General features: G+C 36.8%; 1 protein-coding gene across 1 annotated transcript in view; it reads left to right on the top strand.

The window, feature by feature from the left end:
• Window positions 1-20557, top strand: part of TMEM131 (transmembrane protein 131) — a 232772-nt gene that overhangs the window by 67638 nt on the left and 144577 nt on the right. The window contains exon 3 of the mRNA XM_078056643.1: window positions 19881-19921. Within this exon, the coding sequence (XP_077912769.1) occupies window positions 19881-19921 (41 nt within the window). The remainder of the gene's footprint in view (window positions 1-19880; window positions 19922-20557) is intronic.

Genomic DNA, 20557 nt, shown 5'->3' with positions numbered 1-20557 from the left:
GAAGTCTTACCATCTGAGCATGTGTCTCTAAACACTATAGTTTCATCTGTTTTTTGAAGTTCATACCGTTTGTATTCTTTTTTTTTTTTTTCCCAGCTTTTTCTTAGTGTTAAGTTTCTAAGATTCTCTGTGCTGTTAAGTGTGACTGTGGTTATTCATTTTCCTTGTTGAGTAGTATTGCATTATATGAATATGCCCCCAATTTATATATAATTTCTGCTGTTAATGGACATTTCACTTGTTTCCAGTTTGGGCTGCTATAAATAAATGCTGTCTCTTGGTGAATATATGCATTTCTGGTAGAGTTGAGTACAACTGCTGGGACATAGGTTATGAATCTTCTATTTTAATACGTAATGCCATATGGTTTTCCAAAGTGCTTGTTCCAGTTTACAGTTCCATCATCAGGAATTGCTCTGCGATACTTCATATGTTTGTTTTTTTTAAAGCATTCTGAAGAGTGGGTAATGGTATCTTACTGTAGTTTTAATTTTCATTTCTCTGATTCCTAATAAGGTGGAGCAAGTTTTCATGTTATTTGACCATTTGGATATCTTTTATGAAATCCTCAGTTAAATCTTTTGCTCTATTTAACTGTTGGGTTGCATGTCTTTTTCCCTCTTGTTTGATAGGAGTTCTTTATAAATCTGATACAGTTCTGGTTATATATATTAGAAATATCTTCTACTTGGTGGATTACCCTTTCCACATATAAGGGTGACTTTGATGAACAGAAATTCTTACTTTTAATTAATTTTAGTTTTAATGTAGTTTAAGCTGTATTTTCCATTACAGTTTATATTTTTTGTGTACTGCTAAGGAAATATTTTCCTATCCAAGGTCATAAAAATGTTCTCCTATATTATTGTCTGAAAACCAGAAATTTATTGTTTTGCCTTTCATAATTATGGCTGTAATTCTAACTGAAATTGACTTTGTTATTGGTGTGATGTCATAGTTTTATTTCTCATATATTCACATGTCCCAGTACCCTTTATTGATTATTCCCTTATATTTTCTTTCACCAGTATTCTTCAGTGACACTTTATTCATAAGTCAAGGATCCATGTATGCATGAATCTATTTCTGGGCTCTGTTGCACTTTTTGATCTATAAAAGTGGTAATTCATATGGCTCAACATAAAATGTAGAAATGCAGTTGTTTTTTATATATTGACTGTTACTGTGCAAACTAGCTAAATTGCTTATTGATTCTAATAACTTATCTGTAGATGCTCTGGACTAGGTCCATAAACTATAATAATCTCAGGTTAATAACATTGTATTTCTAACTTTCCAATCCTTTTAGTTTTTAATTCTTTTTCTTGCTTCACTTTACTGGCTACAAGCAGTATGATGTTGAACATAAGTAGTATTTTTAGTAAGTATCTTTGACCCTACTTTAATACCTCATCTCAGAGATAACACCTTCAACATTTCACTGTTAAGTGTGTTGTTTACTATAGTTTTTCTCCACCCCCTGCCCCACAGATATTCTTTATCATATGTGTCAGTTGGGATTCTCAGCAAGATCTTGAGACAGAGTTAGAGGAGTACTAGGGATTTATTTGAGGGCTACTGCCTGTGAAAAATAAGGAGAAGGAAACAGGATTGGGCAGGGAGAGCCTCAGACAGTGTTGCAGAATCTTGACCAACCCAGTGGAAAACTCTGGAGCAAAGACTGCTTTTTGGAAGCATCCCACATTGGACAGAGGTAGCCAGGCCCTGCTACACCTGCTGGGCCCATTCATTGGCTGGGAGTTGCTCAGAAAGAACTTAGCCTTACTTCAGTCACTATAGTTAATCCCAGCATTACCATAGTCAGGGGCTGATAGCTAGTAGCATTTTTTCATAGCTGGATGGCCAGTCCTTCTTTTTAGGGAGATTTGAACAGTATACAGTAAGACTATTGAAAATCAAAGGCAGATACATTCTAAAAGCAACCAGAGAAAAAAGAGAGAAGACTTTCAAAGAAGCTAGAATTGGCTGACAGCTGACTTATAAACTGAAACAATAGGAGTCAAAAGATAATAAAATTTACTGAAAACTAATTACAACTATAATTCTATACCCAATGAAAATATCCTTCACATGTAAAGAAAAAATAAAGACATTTTCAAACAGACAAGAATGTAGAGAATTTGTCACCAGAAGATTTGCACCAAAGAAAATAATGGACGATAATATTCTTCAGGCTGAGAAGGTAAATGATCTCAGAAACTCAGACATACAAAGGAAAAAGAGCATTAAAAATAAAAATATGTAGGGGCACCTGGGTGGCTCACTTGGTTAAGCATCCAACTCTTGATTTTGGCTCAGGTCATGATCTCGGGGTTGAGGGATCCAGCCCTGCATTGGGCTCCTCGCTGAGCAGGGAGTTTCCTGGAGATTCTCTCTCTCTCTCCCTCTGCCCCTCTCCCAACATGTGTGCTTGTGCACATGCTCTTTCTCTCTAAAATAAATAAATCTTTTAAAAAATACATTAAAAAAATAAAAGATATGTGATAACTAAATGAATATATACTGAGTATAGCAATAATAATAGTATCTTGATGAGTACAGCATGACAGTATTCTGGTACTATTAATGCTTAGTCATAGGAAGCTTGGCAGCTTTTACCTGGGTCTCTTGGACCTCTAGAAATTGGGACATTTCTTTTGGGAACCCATTTAATATGATGTGAGGATCCTAAGCCACATGGAGAGCCCCCATACAGCCCTACAGTCAGTGGTCCCAGCTGAGTGCCCACCTGCCAGCCATCATCACTTTCCTGCCACTGTGGGTGAGCAGCACCTTTAAACCTTCAGATGAATCAGCCATAACTCACATCTGACTGCAACCATTTGAGAAACATCAAGTGAGATCTAACCAACTGAGTCCGGTCAGCCCAAAAGAACATGAAGGATAATAATAAAATGCTGTTTTAAGCTGTTAAACTTTGAAGTAATTTATTATGGACCACTAGATAGCCAGAACACTTAATATCATCTAATACCTGGTTGGTCTGTATCAATTTTCTTCCACCATTTGTTTTATTTAAATCAAAATCCAAGCAGGGTCTATACATTGCATTTTATTGATATGTCTCTTAAGTCTTTTTTAACCCACCTCCTCATGCCATTTTTTGTTGTTGTTGAAGAAATTGGATCATTTGTCTATAGGATTTCCCACAACCTAGGCTGACCTAATATCGTTTTCTTGGTGTAATTTAATATACCTCTGTCTTGTGGATTTCCTGTCAACTGTTAGCTAAATATAGAGTTTTGATCAGATTTAGATTAAATTTTCTTTTTTGGCAAGCATATTTCAAGGTAGTTTTTGTATAACAAAGAATATGGCTAGTCTCTATCTCTAGGGAGACTTCAAATCTTTGACTATCCTTAGTAATAAAAGTGTCTTTGTTATGCATGAGTCCTTGTATCACACCTGAGTTAATGCCTAATAAGATGACTTAAGATGGGGCTGGTCACCAGAAAAACCAATAATGTGGGTTTGGACTTTAAGCCATCCCAAATGCCTCCAAGAAGAAGAAGGGGGCTAGAAATTGAGTTCAATCACATAGGTGGCCATTGATTTAATAAATCATACCTTTGTAATGAAACTCCAATAAAAATTCTGGACACTGAAGCTGTATAGAGCTTCCTGGTTAGTAAGCACACCTATATTCCAGGAGAGTGATATGCCCTGATTCCATGGAGAGAGGGCTCGGAAGTTCTATGTTTGGGGGGCCTCCAAGACCTCACCCTAAGTGTTTCTTTAGAAGAAAACTAATTTGAATATAGTTCTAAGTTCTGAGCTCGAGGGGGAGGAATCATGGAAACCCCCCAGATTTGGAGTCAGTTGGTCAGAGTGCACATGGCCTAGAATCCCTAACTTGTGGTTGGTGTATGAAGTAAGGACTGTCTTGTTAGGGACTGTGCCTTTTAATTTGTAGATTCTAATGCTGACTTGAGGTGGTTAGCATCAGAATTCTATTACAGTATACCAGTAGTGTTGTGTATTTTTATTTGTTTTTCATCAGAAGACATGTCATTTCAGGTTGGTTGTCTTAGATTTTTAGGTCAAAGATTTTCATATGTAGGGATTTAATGGTCCTGGAAATAAAGTATTGTAACATTACTCCGGCTGCTCTTCTAAGCTGGAAGTTGGCAGACTTTATGTAAAGGGCCAGGTATTAAAAACCTTAGAGTTTCTGTGTGAAATGGTCTATGTCCCAACTACTCAAGTTCTGTCATTGTACTATGAAAGCAGCCATAGACATAAGGGATGGTCATAAAACTTATATTTACCAAAACTGGTGCCAGGCAGAGGATTCTGGGAAGATGGTGGAGTAGGAGACAGGAGGAATCTGTAGATAGCAGTGGTATTGGTAGAATCTGTCTAATTTCTTTTGAAGGCTTACAACTTCCAGGGGAAGGCTTGGGGTAAATTGAAGTAAATTTTACTCATTTCAGTTCTTAGTTCAGAAACAATTACCTACTCCCACCCTCCTGCCCTGTGGCAGGCAGCTGTGCACACATTCACTGAACAGCTTGTACACAGCTTGCAGGAGCCACGGTGGGCAAAAAAGGAGCTTATCCTCAAAATACTGGGAATCCATGCCCTGCTTGTTACTTCTGATCTCAAAGGTGTAGACAGAGAAGGTAGCTGTTGTTGCAACTCCACCCATTATTAAAAGTTCTCTGCCTGAAGTAACTTAGAAAATTTAAAGGGCTAACAACATTTTCCCCCTCTTTTATTTTTCTCTTTTTACCCTTTTGGGAGCCAGACATTAATGAGTAGGACATTCAAAACAATTGCATATTTGGGGGAAATTAGAGAATTACTACAAATGTTCAGGGAAAGCCTCAGGCTCATAAAAGACCCGAGAGGTCCTTAAGTTTTGGGATAGATGGAGCCTACAATAATCAAAAAAGCAAAAACAATAGAAACAAAAAAAAAAAAACGCAAATCCTAGGAAAGGGAGAATCTGATGTCTAGAGTTACTACATTATTAGATTCACATGTCCAGTTTTCAGCAGAAAAAATAACAATGCATACAAAGAAATGTGGAAGTATGGCCCATTCATGGGGAGAAAAAAATCAACAGAGATAGAAACAATTAAAAAGAACCAAACAGGAATACTGAATTGAAAAAATTTATTTAGAGGGGTTCAAAATCAGATTTTTTTCAAGCAGAAGAAAGAATGAGCAAACATGAAGATGTGTTATTTGGAATTATCTAGGAAGAGGAGTAAAAGGAAAAAAGAATAAAAAAGAGTGAAGAAAGCCTGTAGGAATTACGGGACTACATCAAGTGAACCAATATATGTTTTATTTATGTATAGTGGTTGTCCTGGGGTGTGTGTGTGGGGGGGTGGTGGTGGTGGCTAGAAAGCCTATTTAAAGAAGTAATGACTGGAAAGTTCCCAAATCTTGGGAGGGAAATAGACATCCAGATTCATAAAGTCCACAGGATCCCAAATAGGTTAAACTTAAAGAGATCTACACTGAAACACATTATAATCAAATCATCAAACGTCAAAGACAGAAAGTTTTGAAAGCAGCAAGAGAAAAGTGACTTGTCATGCCGGAGCTAAGATAGTCAGCTGATTTCTTAGCAGAAACCTTTCAGGTCAAGAGAGAAGGTGATGATGTGTTCAAAGTGCTGAAAGGAGAAAACTGACAAGAATACTATATCCGGCAAAGCTGTCCTTCAGAAATGAAGGAGAAATAAACATTTTCTCAGACAAACAAAAGCTGAAGTTCATCACCACTAGACCTGTCTCAAAAAAAAAAAAAAAACAACTAAGGGAGTTATTCAAGCTAAAATGAAAAGATATCAGCAACATGAAAATGTATGAATGTATAAGCTTTCAACTCTAACATAAATAAAATGCAAAAGTATGAAAAATAATTATAGCTGTAATAATTTGTTAATGGATACAAAATATAAATGTTATAAATTGTGACATCAATTACATAAAATGGGGAAGAAGTAAAAATGTAATTTTCATATGTGATTGAAGCTCAATTGTTATTAGCTTAAAATAAAATGTTATAATTATAAGGTGTTGTAGACACATCTCATGGTGGACACAAGTGAAAAACCTTGTAGCAGATACACCAAATAGAAAGATATGAAAGCATATACCACTACAAAAGAAAAATCATCAGATTACAAACGAGCGTCAGGAGAGGAAAAAGGAACAAAGGCACTACAGAACAATTAGAAAAATTGTTAACAAAATAGCAATAGTAAGTCCTCACTTATTAATAATTACTTTAAATGTAAATGGATTAAATTCTCCAATCAAGAGACACAGAGTGGCCGAATGGATTTAAACAAAAAAAACAATATCCAACTATAATCCGCCTGTAGGAGACTCCCTTTAGCTTTAAGGACACACATATGCCAAAAGACTTGGTAATAAATACTCCATGGAAACAGTAACTAGTAGCGCAGGAGTGGCTGTTATATCAGACAAAATGGACTTTAAGTAAGAAACTCACAAGAGACAAAAGAAGGTGATTATATAAAAGAAAGAGACATTGCCATTTGGAAAAACATGGATTAACCTGGGGGACAAAACAAAGAAAAAAAGAAACAAACAAAACCCAGACTCTTAAATACAGAGAAAAAAACTGGTGGTGGCCAGATGTGAGGTGGGTGGGTGGGGATGGGTGAAATAAAGATTAAGATTACACTTTTCTTGATGAATAGGTGTACTTTGTCAAATGCTTTTTCTGCATCTCTTGAGATGATCATATGGTTTTTATATTTCTGCAAATATTGAACGACCCTTGCATCCCTGGAATAAATCCCACTTGATCATGATGAATGGGGTTTTTTTAAAATATATTGTTGGATTTGGTTTGCTAATATTTGGTTGAGGATTTTTGTATCTATGTTCACCAGGGATACTGGCCTGTAGTTTTCCTTTTTGGTACTGTCTTTATCTGGGTTTGGTATTGAGGTAATGCTGGCCTTGTAGAATGAATTTGGAAGCTTTCCTTCCTCCTATTTTTTTGGAATAATTTGAGAAGAATAGCTTTAACTCTTTGAATGTTTCGTAGAATTCACCTAGTGAATTCTCTGGTGAATTTTTCTAGTCCTGGACTTCTATTTGTTGGGAGTTTTTTGATTACTGATTCAATTTCATGGCTAGTAATCAGTCTGTTCAAATTTTCTCTTTCTTCCGGATTCAGTTTAGGGAGCTTATGTTTCTAGGAATAACAATTGAGCTTCAATCACATACGAAAATTACATTTTTACTTCTTCCCCATTTTATTCTAGGTTGACCAATTTGTTAGCATATAATTTTTCATAATACTCTGTTATAATCCTTTATATTTCTGTGGTTTCAGTTGTTATTTCTCCTTCATTTCTGAGTTTATTTATTTGAGTCTTCTCTCTCTCTCTCTCTCTTTTGATGAGTCTTGGTAAAGTTCTATTACTTACGTTGATCTTTTCAAAGAACCAACCCCTGGTTTCATTGATCTGTTATATTGTTTTTTAGTCTCTATTTCAATTATTTCTCCTCTAATCTTTGTTATTTCTTTCCTTCTGCTAGATTTGGGCTTTTTTTCTTCTTCTTTTTCTAGCTTCTGTAAGTGTAAGGTTTTACTGCTTATTTGAGATTTTTCTTGCTTCTTGAGCTAGGCTTCTATGGCTATAATCTGCCCTTTTAAAACAGTTTTTGCTACACTCCAAAGATTTTGGACCATTGTTTTCATTTTCATTTATCTCCATGTATTTTTTTATTTCTCATTTGATTTCTTGGTTGACTCATTCATTGTTTAGTAGAGTGTTCTTTAGCCTCCATGTGTTTGTGTTCTTTGCACATTTTTTTCTTGAGATTGATTTCTCGTTTCATACTGTTGTCGTCAGAAAAGATGCATGATATGATTTCAGTCTTTTTGAATTTATTGAGACTTGTTTTGTGGCCTAACATGATCTATCTGGGAGAATATTCCTTGTGCACTTAAAAAGAATGTGTATTCTGCTGTTTTGGGATGGAATGTTCTGAATATATCTGTTAGGTCCTCTGGCCCAATGTGTCATTTAAAGCCGTTGTTTCTTGTTGATTTTCTTTCTGGATGATTAATTCATTGAGGTAAGTGGAGTATTAAAGTCCCCTGCTTTTACTGTAATACTATCAATTTCTTTTTTTTTTTAATGTCTGTTAATAGTTGCTTTATATCTTTAGGTGTTTTCATGTTTGGTGCATAAATACTTACAATTGTTATATTCTCTTGTTTGATTGTTTTATCATTATGTAGTGTCTTTCTTTGTCTCTTGTTAGTCTTTCTTTTAAAGTCCATTTTTCATGATAAAAGTGTGCTACCCTATCTTTCTTTTAATTTCTTTTTGCATGGTGCATATTTTAACTTCTCTTTACTTTCAATCTGCTGTGTCTTTAGGTATGAAATGAGTTTCCTGTAGGCCACATATAGATGGGTCTTGCTTTATCATCCATTCCATCACCCTGTGTCTTTTGATTGGAGCATTTAGTGCATTCATATTCCATTCATATTCAAAATAATTATTGATAGATATGTACTTATTGCCATTTTGTTATCTTGATTTATGGTTGTTTTTGTAGTTCTCTGTTCCTTTCTTCTCTTGCTCTTTTCCCTTGTTGTTTAATGGCTTTCTTTAGTGATATGCTTGGATTCCTTCCTTTTAATTTTTTGCATATCCATTACAGGTTTTTGATTTGTGGTTTCTATTAGGTTAAGATACATGCTTTCTGCAGATGGCAGTCAATATTAAGTTGATGGTCACTTAAGTTTAAATTGATTCTAGAAGCACTAAATTTTTACTCTTCCATCTGCACATTCTATGTATATAATGCCATACTCTCCATCCTTTTATTTTGTGAATCTTTTGACTCATTTTTATGTATGTAGTTGATTTTACTGTTTTTGTGCTTTAATGTCTCTACTGTTTTTATAAGTGATGAATCTACTACTTTTATTATATTTGCATTTACCTGTGAAATTTTTCTTTTCATAACTCTTACTCCTGATTATGGCCTTTTCTTTTCAGTCAAAGAATTACCTTTTCTGTTTCTTGTCAGACTGGTTTAGTGGTGATGAACTCCTTTAACTTTTTTCTGGGGAAGCTCTTTCTCTCTCCTTCTGTTTGGAATGATAGCTTTGCTGGGTCGGGTATTTTCTGTTGAAGGTTTTTCTCCCTTCAGCACTTTTAAAATATTATGCCACTCTCTTATGGCCTGTAAAGTTTCTGCTGAAAAATCAGCTGACAGCCTTATGGGGTTCCCCCCTGAATGTAACTGTTTTCTCTTTCTGCTTTTAAAATTCTCTCTTTAGGGGTGCCTGGGTAGCTCAGTCATTAAGCGTCTGCCTTCAGCTCAGGTCATGATCCCAGGGTCCTGGGATCAAGTCCCACATCGGGCTCCCGGCTCTGCGGGAAGCCTGCTTCTCCCTCTCCCACTCCCCCTGCTTGTGTTCCTGCTCTCATTATCTCTCTCTGTCAAATAAATAAATAAGATCTTTTTAAAAAATAAATAAATTAAATTCTCTCTTTATCACTGCGTTTTGCCATTTTAATTATTATGTGTCTTAGTGTGGACCTCCTTGGGTTGATTTTGTTGGGGATTCTCTGTGCCTCCTAGATCTGCATATCTGTTTTCTTCCCCAGAGTCAGAAATTTTTCAGCTATTATTTCTTCAGATAAATTTCTTGCCCCCTGTTCTCTTTCTTCTCCTCAGATCCCTGTAATGCAAATGTTATATGCTTAATGATGTCGCTGAGTTCCCCTAACCTATTCTCATTTTTTGCTATTCTTTTTTCTTTTTGCCATTTCAGCTTGTTTGCTTTCCATTACTCTGTCTTCAAGCTCACTGATCTATTCTTCTGCCTCCTTTAATATGCTATTGATTCTAGTGTATTTTTAATTTCACTTACTGAGTTCTTCTTCTCTGATTGGTTCTTTTTTATATTTTCTATCTCTTTGTTGAAGGTCTCACTGAGATCCTCCACTCTTTTCTCAAATCCAGTAAGTATCTTCATGACCATTACTTTGAATTCTTTATTATGTATATTGCTTATCTCCATTTCATGTAGCTTTTTTGGTGTTTTTTGTCCTGTTCCTTCATTTAGGACATATTCCTGTGTCCTCATTTTGTCTAACTCTGTGTTTATTTCTATGAGTTAGGAAAAATCAGCCCTGTTTCCTGATTTTGAAAGTGGCCTTCAGAAGAAGAGTTCGTTTGGTGCCCTGTAGCACAATGACCCATGTTTACCAGAACCAGGCACTTCAGGGTTATCTCCTGTGAAGGTTGCGTGTGCCCTACTGTTGTGGCTGAGCTATGTTTGCTTTCAATCCAGTCAGCTGCAATTGCCCACTTTACCTGTTTGGGCCACAGTTTGGTCCCTGTGCTGTTAAGGAGCCAGTCTGGGGCCATCTTGCACTTGTAGTTGGGTGGTATCTATTGGTCAGACCAGATGCCTGCCCACAGCCCATTTCCCCGGTCTACAGTTACATGGAACTGCAGTGCTGTCTCATGGTGCCCCTTGAGAGGGTTTTGTTGGTGGACAGGGCTGGCAGTCAGATCAGGTGTCTACTCCCAGTTCACCTGCTGGGCCTGCCGTCAAACTGGTGTGTGTGGTTATCTTCCCCTTTTCCCAGAGCAGGGGTTACTTTGGAGTGGTACTGGTCCCTGCCAGGACTACTTGCTGGAAGTGACAGAGCAGGAGCCACTTTGAAGGGACTCTTAACAAGTAGGGCAGGTTGGATGGGGCAGATATGCAGGAAAATGCTGGTGTGTGATGCACAGTCTTAGCAAGTAAGGTGTTTTTACTGGCTCCCACAGGTGTCCAGCTATGTGGGAGGGTGGGGGATGGAAAGTTCTTTTGTTCTTAGAGAAGTCTCCTAAAGATCCCTGCTCCTTCAGCACATGTTCTGATTTTAGTGAATAAATCACCTTCACATATACCCCAGATGCTTTTCAAACTTCTGCTTCTATGAAGTATCTCCATGGGATTGTCTCGTTTTCTCTTTAAAGGCAGGGACTCAGTTTCCTAAGGCCCTCTGGCTCTCCCAGAACTAAGCCCACTGGTTTTTAAAGTACCCAGAGTCAAGCTCCACTGATTGTAAAACTTGCAAACTTAAGCCCCACTGGTTTTCAAAGCCAAATGTTATGTGGTCTCATCTTCTTAGGGTAGGTCCCATGTCTGAGATACCTGATGTGGAGTTTGCTCTTACCATTTCCATGTGCTTGTTGTATCCTTCCTCTCGTGATTAGCCTCGCTGGCAGATTGATTCCCGACCACCTTTCTGCCCCTGCTACCCTTTTCAATGTGGCCTCTTTACAATTAACTGTGACAAGTCTGTTCTTCCCGTCTTCACATTGTTTTCTTGGTTAGTTACACTGATGTAGCTGTTATCTAGGTGTGTCTGGAAAGAGGTGAGGTTAGGATCCTCCTACTCTGCCATCTTCCCAGAAGTCCTCAGTAGTTTTTATAAGATATATATCATACAGAGTATCATCTCCAACCACAAGAAGATGAAATTAGAAATCAGTCACAGAAGGAAAACTGAAAAATTCTGAAATTTGTGGAAATTACACAAGGGAAATTAGAAACTATATAGAGAGATGAATGAAAATGAAAACACAACATACCAAAAAACTGTGTGATACACCAAAAGCAATGGTAAGGAGGAAATTTATAGCTGTAAATGCTTATGTTAAAAAAAAAGATCTCAAATCAGTAACCTAACTTTACAACTTAAGGAACTATAAAAATAAGAACAAGCTAAACCCAAAGCTAGCAAAAGGAAAGAAGTAATAAAGATCAGAACAGACATAAATGAACTAGAAAATAGGAAAAATAGAGAAAATAAATGAAACCAAAAATTGGTTCTTTGAAAATACCAACAACGTTGACAAAGTGTTACCTATGTGGATTAAGAATGAAAGAAGGCCAAATTACTAAATTCAGAGATGAAAGTGGGCACATCACTGGGGATCATACAGAAATAAGAAGGATTATAGGAGAGTACTATGAACAGTTGTACACCAACAAATTGGATAGCCTCAATTAAATGGACAAATTCTAAGAAACATAATACCTACCAAGATTAAATCATAAAGAAATAGAAAATCTGAAGATACCTATCTAACTGGTAAGATTCAATCAGTAATTCAGAATCTCCCAACAAAGAAAACCTGCACCTGATGGCTTCATTGGTGAATTCCACCAAACATTTGAAAAACTCCCAATACTTCCAAACTTTTCCAAAAAATTTAAGAGGAAGGGAACATTTCCTAATTGATTTTATGATGCCAGCATTACTCTGATACCAAAGCCAATGATACAGCAAGAAAGTAAAAGTACAGACAGTATCCCCTATGAACATAGATGCAAAGTCCTCAACAAAAGACTAGCAAACTGAATGTAGCAGCATATAGAAAGGATGATATACTGTGTCAAAGCATGGAAGCAATTCAGGGGTCCATTGACAGGTATATGGATAAACAAAATAAAGTTTATACATAGAACACTTATCAACCTTAAAAAGGTAGGAAAGCCTGGCATACAGTATAACATGAATGAATCTTAAGGACATACACTAAGTGAAATAAGTCAGTTACAAAAAGATAAATACTGTATGGTTCTACTTATATGAAGTACTTAGACTAGTCAAAATTGTAGAGACAAAATAGAATGGTGCTTGCCAGGCCTGGAAGGAGGAGGGAATGGAGAGTTGTTTAATGGGTACAGAGTTTCAAGTTTGCAAGATGAAAGATGTTCTAGAGACATGTGGTAGTGATGGTTGCACAACACTGCAAATGTATTTAATGCCACTGAACTGTACGATTAAAAATAGTTAAGATGGAGGGGTGCCTGGGTGGCTCAGTTGTTAAGCATCTGCCTTCAGCTCAGGTCATGATCCCAGGGTCCTGGGATCGAGCCCCGCTTTGGGCTCCCTGCTCCGCGGGAAGCCTGCTTCTCCCTCTCCCACTCCCCCTGCTTGTGTTCCCTCTCTCACTGTGTCTCTGTCAAATAAATAAATAAAATCTTTAAAAAAAAAAAAATAGTTAAGATGGTAAGTTTTACATTATGTGTATTTTACTATAGTAAAAAGGGAAAAACAAAAACAAAAATTTGGTGGCAGGCTGGACTGGTCTTATGGACTGTAGATTATCAACCACTGTTCAAAATTTTCTTGGGAATGGCCTTACTATTTTCTTAAGATAAAGGGAAAGGGAGCTGTGATTTTGACGTACACAGAATTATAAAAGTACTCATCTTTTTTTAAAAAGTGGTTCTATTACAAAAGAAATATATGCTTGTAAAAAATATGGAAAATTTGGAAAAATAATAAATAACTATAAGTAGTATTTACTGGATATTGCCAAGTGCCAGGCCCTCTTTTAAATTCTCAAATACATGAGATAGTTATTAATTATATGATCGTTGTTCGGGAGAGATATTAAAGAATAGAGAGCTTAAGTAACTTAACCCAGTAAGTGACTAGTAAGTGGTAAAGCTAGAATTCAAAACCAAGCTTTTGGACTCTAAAGCTTAAGTTCTGAACCAGTGTGCTCTAGAATGGGGACTTGGGAGTTATTCTTGTATCCCAATACCTAAATGTAATACAAGTTAATACTTTGATTTATTTCTTTTCCATGATTTTCTCTGCAGATATAGCTTTGATTCTCATTCTACATAGTCAGTTTTACAATATAACAATTTTATGCCCAGAGCAGCTATTTCTCCTCATGTCAAGTTAATTGCCTGTTGTTGGAGGGAGATATGTGGGACACTAGAAGGCCCTCATCAGAGGCTAACATCTGTACAACTCTTCACAGTTGACAGAAAGCCTCCTCACTTATTTCCCAAGGTTACTTGGCTAGTGCGAGCAGAGCTGGTGTTTGAACACAGGTTCTTTGGTTTTGGTTTTGTTTTTTACTTCAAATTCTGAGTCTTCTCAGAGCTATCTGCTCTCCATCTCATGCCCATTTTTGACTCTGTTTCTCTTCACATTACCATTTCGTACCCTCTTATAAAAATAAATGGTACAAAAAAAAATTAAATAGCTGGCTCAAAAATAGCCTTAAAAACTAGGAACAAAGAACACCGAAAGATATTAAAATAGTATTAAAATATACAGACAGCTCTCATACCTTATACAAAAATTAGCTCATAAATGATTGTAGACTTAAATATACAACTATACAAAAAATACATAAAACTGTAAAACTTTTAGAAAAAAACATTGGAGAAAAGCTTCAGGATATAGGCCTAGGCAGAGTTCTTGACACCAAAGACTTGATACCAGAAGTACAATCCATAAAGGAGAAATTTGTAAATTAAAAGCTTGTTCTGCCAAAGACCATGTGAAGAAGGTAAAAAGCCAGAATATAGACTAAGAGAAAATATTTGCAAACCATATATCTGACAAAGGACCTAGTTTTTAGAATTTATCAAGAACTCTCAAAACTCAGTAATAAAATCCAGTAAGGAGTCAGCAGAGGACATGATCAGACATTTCACTGAAAAGGATGTACAGATGGCAAAAAGGACATTTGAAAACTGCTCAACCATATTATCCGCCCAGAAAATACAAATTAAAACCCACAGACTCACAAATCTTGTCATTATAAGATTATTAATGTTGTAACCCTTATCTGTGTGCTTTTTCTCTTCCCTTTTTTGGGGGTAGGGACGTTTACCCTGTTTTTGCCCATTGTTTGTCAACATTTCTGCATCATTTTGTATTAGGTATTTACAGTTTATAGTTGGGCTTTGGTTTTCTAACAGTCTTTTTAAAATAGATGAGTTTATCTCATTTAATCATACTCTCTTTATATTTATTCCATCTAATTTTTATCTTTTCTCTTTTGTTTTCTCTTGATTTAGGAGCTTAATTTTCAGATGTACATTTAAAATATGTTTAAACCTTTATTTCTGAAATTGCTTCAAAAACAAGATGGTGTCTATTGTGATCTTTCTTTTTCAATACTTAGGGTGTTTTGTTGGCATGTGCTGAGATTTTTATTCTTGTTTATTATGATTAAATGATTTTTCTATTTTGTGGCTTACACTTTAAAAACATTTACTTTCTGCTTTTCAGATCGTATCTCCACAGTTTCTTTGCCGTGACCATCTGCCTATCTTTCACAAGACCACTTCCTCATTTGCAATTCTTCATGAGTAATCTTGTTGGCCAGATTATCTTCATGAAGAATTTTTTCCCCTTAAGAAAGTGTACATGGGTGATAAACTTTCTGAGTTCCCTTTCTGTCAACTTCACATGAGAACCAGAGTTTTGCATGTTCTAGAATTCTTAGGTTACGTTCTTTATTGCAGTATGAGTGACACACAATAAACTGTACGTGTTTAAAGTGTACAGTTTGAAGAGTTTAAATATTTATACACTTGTGAAACCATCACTGCAATCAAGATAACATATCCATCACGCCCAAAAGTTTACTTGTGACCCTTGGTAATCCCTCCACCTTCACTCTCCATTTCTAGGCAATTGTAATCACTGATCTGCTGTCACTATCAGTTGAAATTGTAAACCATTTTATATAAATGCATTCACACAGAATGTACTTTGGTGGAGGGGGGGATGTCTGTCTCAGCATAAGTATTTTGAGATTCATCTATATCATCAGTTTATTCTTTTTCTGCTCAAATGTTATTTTCTGCTCTTCTAAAAATAATATTATTGTAAAATGATAAAGAAATGTTAAAAGAAAAAAGAAAGGTTCCCAGGCTTTATTGTTTTTTATTGAGTAGTATTCTATTGTGTAGATACACCACAATTCATTTATCCATTCACCTTTAACAGAAAATTGGGTTGTCCCAGTATTGACCTGCTATAAACATAAAGCTGCTATAACCATTCATGTGCACGTGTTTTTCTTGTGTTTCTCTTGGGCAAGTATCTAGGAGTGGAGTGGCATCATCATATGATAGGGGTATGTTTAACTTTGTAAAGAATTGCCAAGCTTTTTCTAGAGTGGTGGTTCTGTTTTACATTCCCACCAACAATGTATGGAGGTTCTAGTTGTTCCACATTCTCTCCAACTCTTGGTGTATTTTCAGTTTTGGACATTATAATAGGAGTGTATATATCATTATAGTTTAAATTTGCTTTTCCTTAATAACACACTGAGCATCTTTTTGTGTGCTTAGCTGACATTTTTATAATTGCTTATTTTAAAAAATGGTGTGGTTTAGGGGCGCCTGGGTGGCTCAGTCGTTAAGCGTCTGCCTTCGGCTCAGGTCATGATCCCAGGATCCTGGGATCGAGCCCCGCATCGGGCTCCCTGCTCCGCGGGAAGCCTGCTTCTCCCTCTCCCACTCCCCCTGCTTGTGTTCCCTCTCTCGCTGTGTCTCTCTCTGTCAAATAAATAAATAAAATTAAAAAAAAAAAAAAAAATGGTGTGGTTTTTAAATTCATAGGTCACAAGTTATATGTTCAGTATACAAGTCTTTCATCAAATATGTTATTTACAAATAGTCTTATCTCAGTATACGGTTTGCCTTTTCATTTTCATAACAATGTCTTTTGGTGAGCATATTTTAAAATTTTTTATGAAGTCCAGTCTGTCAGTTTTTTCTTTTACAGTTAGTGGCTTTTGTCCTGTTCATGAAATCTCTGTTTCCAAGATTGCGAAGATAATCTCCTAAGTTTTCTTGTTGAAGCTGTATAATTTTAGTTTTTATGCTAAAACTATGATATGTATAAAAGTAATTTGAGTACATGGTGTGACATAAGGATAAAGGCTCATTTTTCCCTTACATAAGTTTGTCCTGTTGTTCTAGCACCGTTCGCTGAAAAGATACAAGGTTCTCCATTGAACTGCATTGATGCCTTTATTGAAAATCAGATGACCGTACAAGTCCATTTTTGGACTTTCTCTAGTTCTCTTGATCTATTTGTCTATCTTTATGCCAGTACCACACTGTCTTTACTACTATAGCTTTTTTAAAAACTGTAGTAAAATACATGTAACATAAAAATTACAGTTTTAGCCATTTTAATTGTATATAGTTCAGTGACACTGAATGCATTCGTATTTGTTTTGCATCACTACCATCCAGCTCCAGAACTTTTTCATTATCCCAAACTGAAACTGCTCTGTACTCGTTAAACAACAACTCCTTAACCCTTGACAACCACCATTCTTCGTCCTATTCTAAGTACTTCATATAAATAGGATCATGTAGTATTTGTCCTTTTGTGACCGGTTTATTTCACTTAGTATAGACTTCGTTTTCGAGGTTCATCCATGTTGTAGCATATGTCAGAATTTTCTTCCTTTTTTTAAGGCCAAATAATGCTCTTTTGTACATATAAACCACATTTTGTTTGTCCATTTATCCATTGGTAGACACTTGTATTACTTCTACACTTTATTGTGGACCATGCTGCTATGAACATGGATGTCCACGTATTTGAGTCCCTGCTTCCTGCTTTCAATTCTTTTGGGTATATGCCCAGAAGTGGAATTGCTGGATCATGTGGTAATTCTATGTTTAATTCTTTGAGGAACCACCATACCATTTTCCACCACAGCACCACATTTTACATTCCCATTCACAGTGCACAAGGATAGCAATTTCTCCACAACCTTATCAGAGCTTGTTATTTTCTGGTTTTTTGATAGTAGCTATCCTGATGGGAGTGAGGTGGTATCTCATTGTAGTTTTGCTTTGCATTTCCCTAATAATTAGTGATGTTGAGCATCTTTTTCATGGGCCCATTGGCCATTTGAATATTCTTTGGAGAAATGCCTAGCAAGGCGTCCACCCCCCCCCTTTTTTTAAAGATTTATTTATTTATTTTAGAGAGAGAGCAAGCATGTGAGCAGGGGAAGGGCAGAAAGAGAGGGAGAGAGAGAATCTCTGGCAGACGCCACGCTGAGTGGAACACAACGCAGGTCTTGATCTCAGGACACTGAGATCATGACCTGAGCCGAAACCAAGAGGCATTTAACTGACTAAGCTGCCCAGGCTGCCCCCCACCCATTTTTTAATCAGGTTTGTTTATTTGCTGTTTATCAATAGCAAGGTTGAATTATAGTGGTTCTTTATATATTTGTATATTAACCCTTTATCAGATATATAATTTGCAAACGTTTTCTCCCATAATAAAAGATTTGGGGAGCTCCTGGGGAGCTCAGTCGGTTAAGCATCTGCCTTCAGCTCAGGTCATGATCTCAGGGTCCTGGGATTGAGCCCTGTGTCCGGCTCCCTGCTCAGCCAGGAGCCTGCTTCTCCCTCTCCCTTTGCCCCTCCCACCTGTTTGTGCGTTCTCTCTCTCTTGCTCTCTCTCTCTCAAATAAATAAATTCTTTAAAAAGTTTCTTCATAATGAAAAGTTAAACGTATTTTTAAGCACAGAAAATAAGAGTTGAGAATGAATACCCATTTACCTACTACTGAGATAGATTAACATTTTGTCATATTTGCTTTATTCACACACATACTTCCATACACATGCAAGTCATATTGCTAAAACATTTTAAAGAAAATTACAGACATTTTCACACTTCACCTTCACCCAAGCTTTCACTTTCAAACAATAAGGACATTTTCCCACATCTGCCATATTTCTTCCATATACAGTCTCCAAAATACCATTGCAAAATAATATATATTAATGGGAAAAATAATGCCACAACTCTACTGCTTTTTCTAATTACCACATAGAAGCTAACCTTTTGGGATAAGTTCACTGATGGTATTCCTTAGAGTTTTGGCATTTTCTCACATATTGTTAAGAACTTATCTTCCTCAGTTGTAACCAATTCCTTGCTTTCTGTCTTGTTCTCCTCTCATCCATCCTCTCTACACTGCTACCAGAATAGTGTCTTTAAAATTAAATCAGACCATGTCTGTCTCTGTCTCTCTTACTCCTTCAGACCCCTTGTATTGCATTTAGAGTAGAGCACATTCCAAACTTCTTACCATGGCTTCTTACCAGGACACAGCATAGTCTAGCCCCGCCCAGCACTCCAACCTCATTTTCTTTTCTTCCCCCATCGCTCTGAGCTCCATCCAAATAGACCTGTTTCTTGAATATCCAGGCTCTTTCCTGAAGTTGGACCTGTGTGCATGTTGTTTTTTCCACCATCACACAGCCCTGTTTCCACACACAGCTTTTTTACACTTGATCACATTCCACGTCGATGTGATCTCTTCAGACAGGCCTTCCCTCATGACATATTGAAGCACATCACCTATTTATTCTGTTTCACAGCACCTTTCCAACATTTTCATAGTTCTTTCATATTTATTTAGGTTTTTTTTTTTAAGATTTTATTTATTTGAGAGAAAGAGAGAACACAGGGGGAGAGGGAGAAGCAGGCTCCCTGCTGAGCAAGGAGCCCGATGCGGGGCTCGATCCCAGGACCCTGGGATCATGACCTGAGCTGAAGGCAGATGCTTAACCGACTGAGCCCCCCAGGCGCCCCTGTATTTCTTTAGTTTTAAAAGGCTGTCTCCCTCTTGCTCTGCCCCCACAACCTTGAGTTCCCTGGTGGCAGGCACCGTTATACACCAGCACCTGCCACACAGTTGGTAAGCAGTGAGCAGTGAGAGGCACAAGTAGCCTCACAAAGTGATTGTAAAGAGGACTCTTCTCACAGGATGTATTGGTTTGACAAACTTTTAAAAATCAATCACATTCCTTTGTATTCTTTTCATGTGTGTTTAAAATTTAATCCCAAATTATTCTCTCATTTGAATTACATAATGTGACAAAACATTTCCTATGATTTAAGGATTGGGTTTAACCTGAAAATCTGAGTGTAAGATCAAAGTTGAAACTGCAGTATATTTTGGATGTTCTGTATGTCTCTAGTAGAAAGGTTTGTTTTCAGTATTTTCATTGTTTTCTTCCTTTCACAGACTGAGACAACACTTGGACTCAGTTCATATCAACAGAAAAGGTAAGGAAGGAATATATATATATTTTTATAGCATATAAAATTTTATGTATTTAATAAGATACTAACATAATTTCAGTTCCTTTTGGGGGATTCCAGCAATGCTGTCCTTCCCTTGAAGCAACTTTTTTGGTGAAGAGGGAAAAGCAAGTTATAAATCACATTATATCATGTATTTCAAGTATGGAAAACCAGGTTGGATCTGAATTTGCATGTGATGTATTGTGTAGCCTTTCTCCCCATCATGTCCGGGGAGGATCAGCTTTGTAAATCCCCAGTAACTTCTCGTGGTTATTGCTGCCTTTTAGGGACTGACTGTTCCTGCCCTCAGTTACTACAAGGTGTCTGCCTGCAGGCCCCTGGGGGAGGAATTCAGAGCAGTGAAACCCAGTCTTGTGACTGAAAGAGACCCCTTTTGAACACAGCTTCTCTGTGATAACAAACAAGGGAGTTGTTTTACCCTCAGGTATTATGAAAATATGTACATGCGTGTGAATTTGAAGATGTCTTCCTCACATCCAAATTCTTTGGTCTTTTGGTAGCTTCTCACATCTAAAGGTAGACAATATAAAAGAAAGTTACTATCCTGATAACCTTTCCGTACCCAGTGAGGGTCTGCAGCTGGTATTTAAAGGAGAA

The sequence above is a fragment of the Halichoerus grypus genome, chromosome 10 (genome assembly GCF_964656455.1).
Source record: "Halichoerus grypus chromosome 10, mHalGry1.hap1.1, whole genome shotgun sequence".
Classification (NCBI taxonomy): domain Eukaryota; kingdom Metazoa; phylum Chordata; class Mammalia; order Carnivora; family Phocidae; genus Halichoerus; species Halichoerus grypus.
This window is presented reverse-complemented; position numbering and strand designations above follow the sequence as displayed.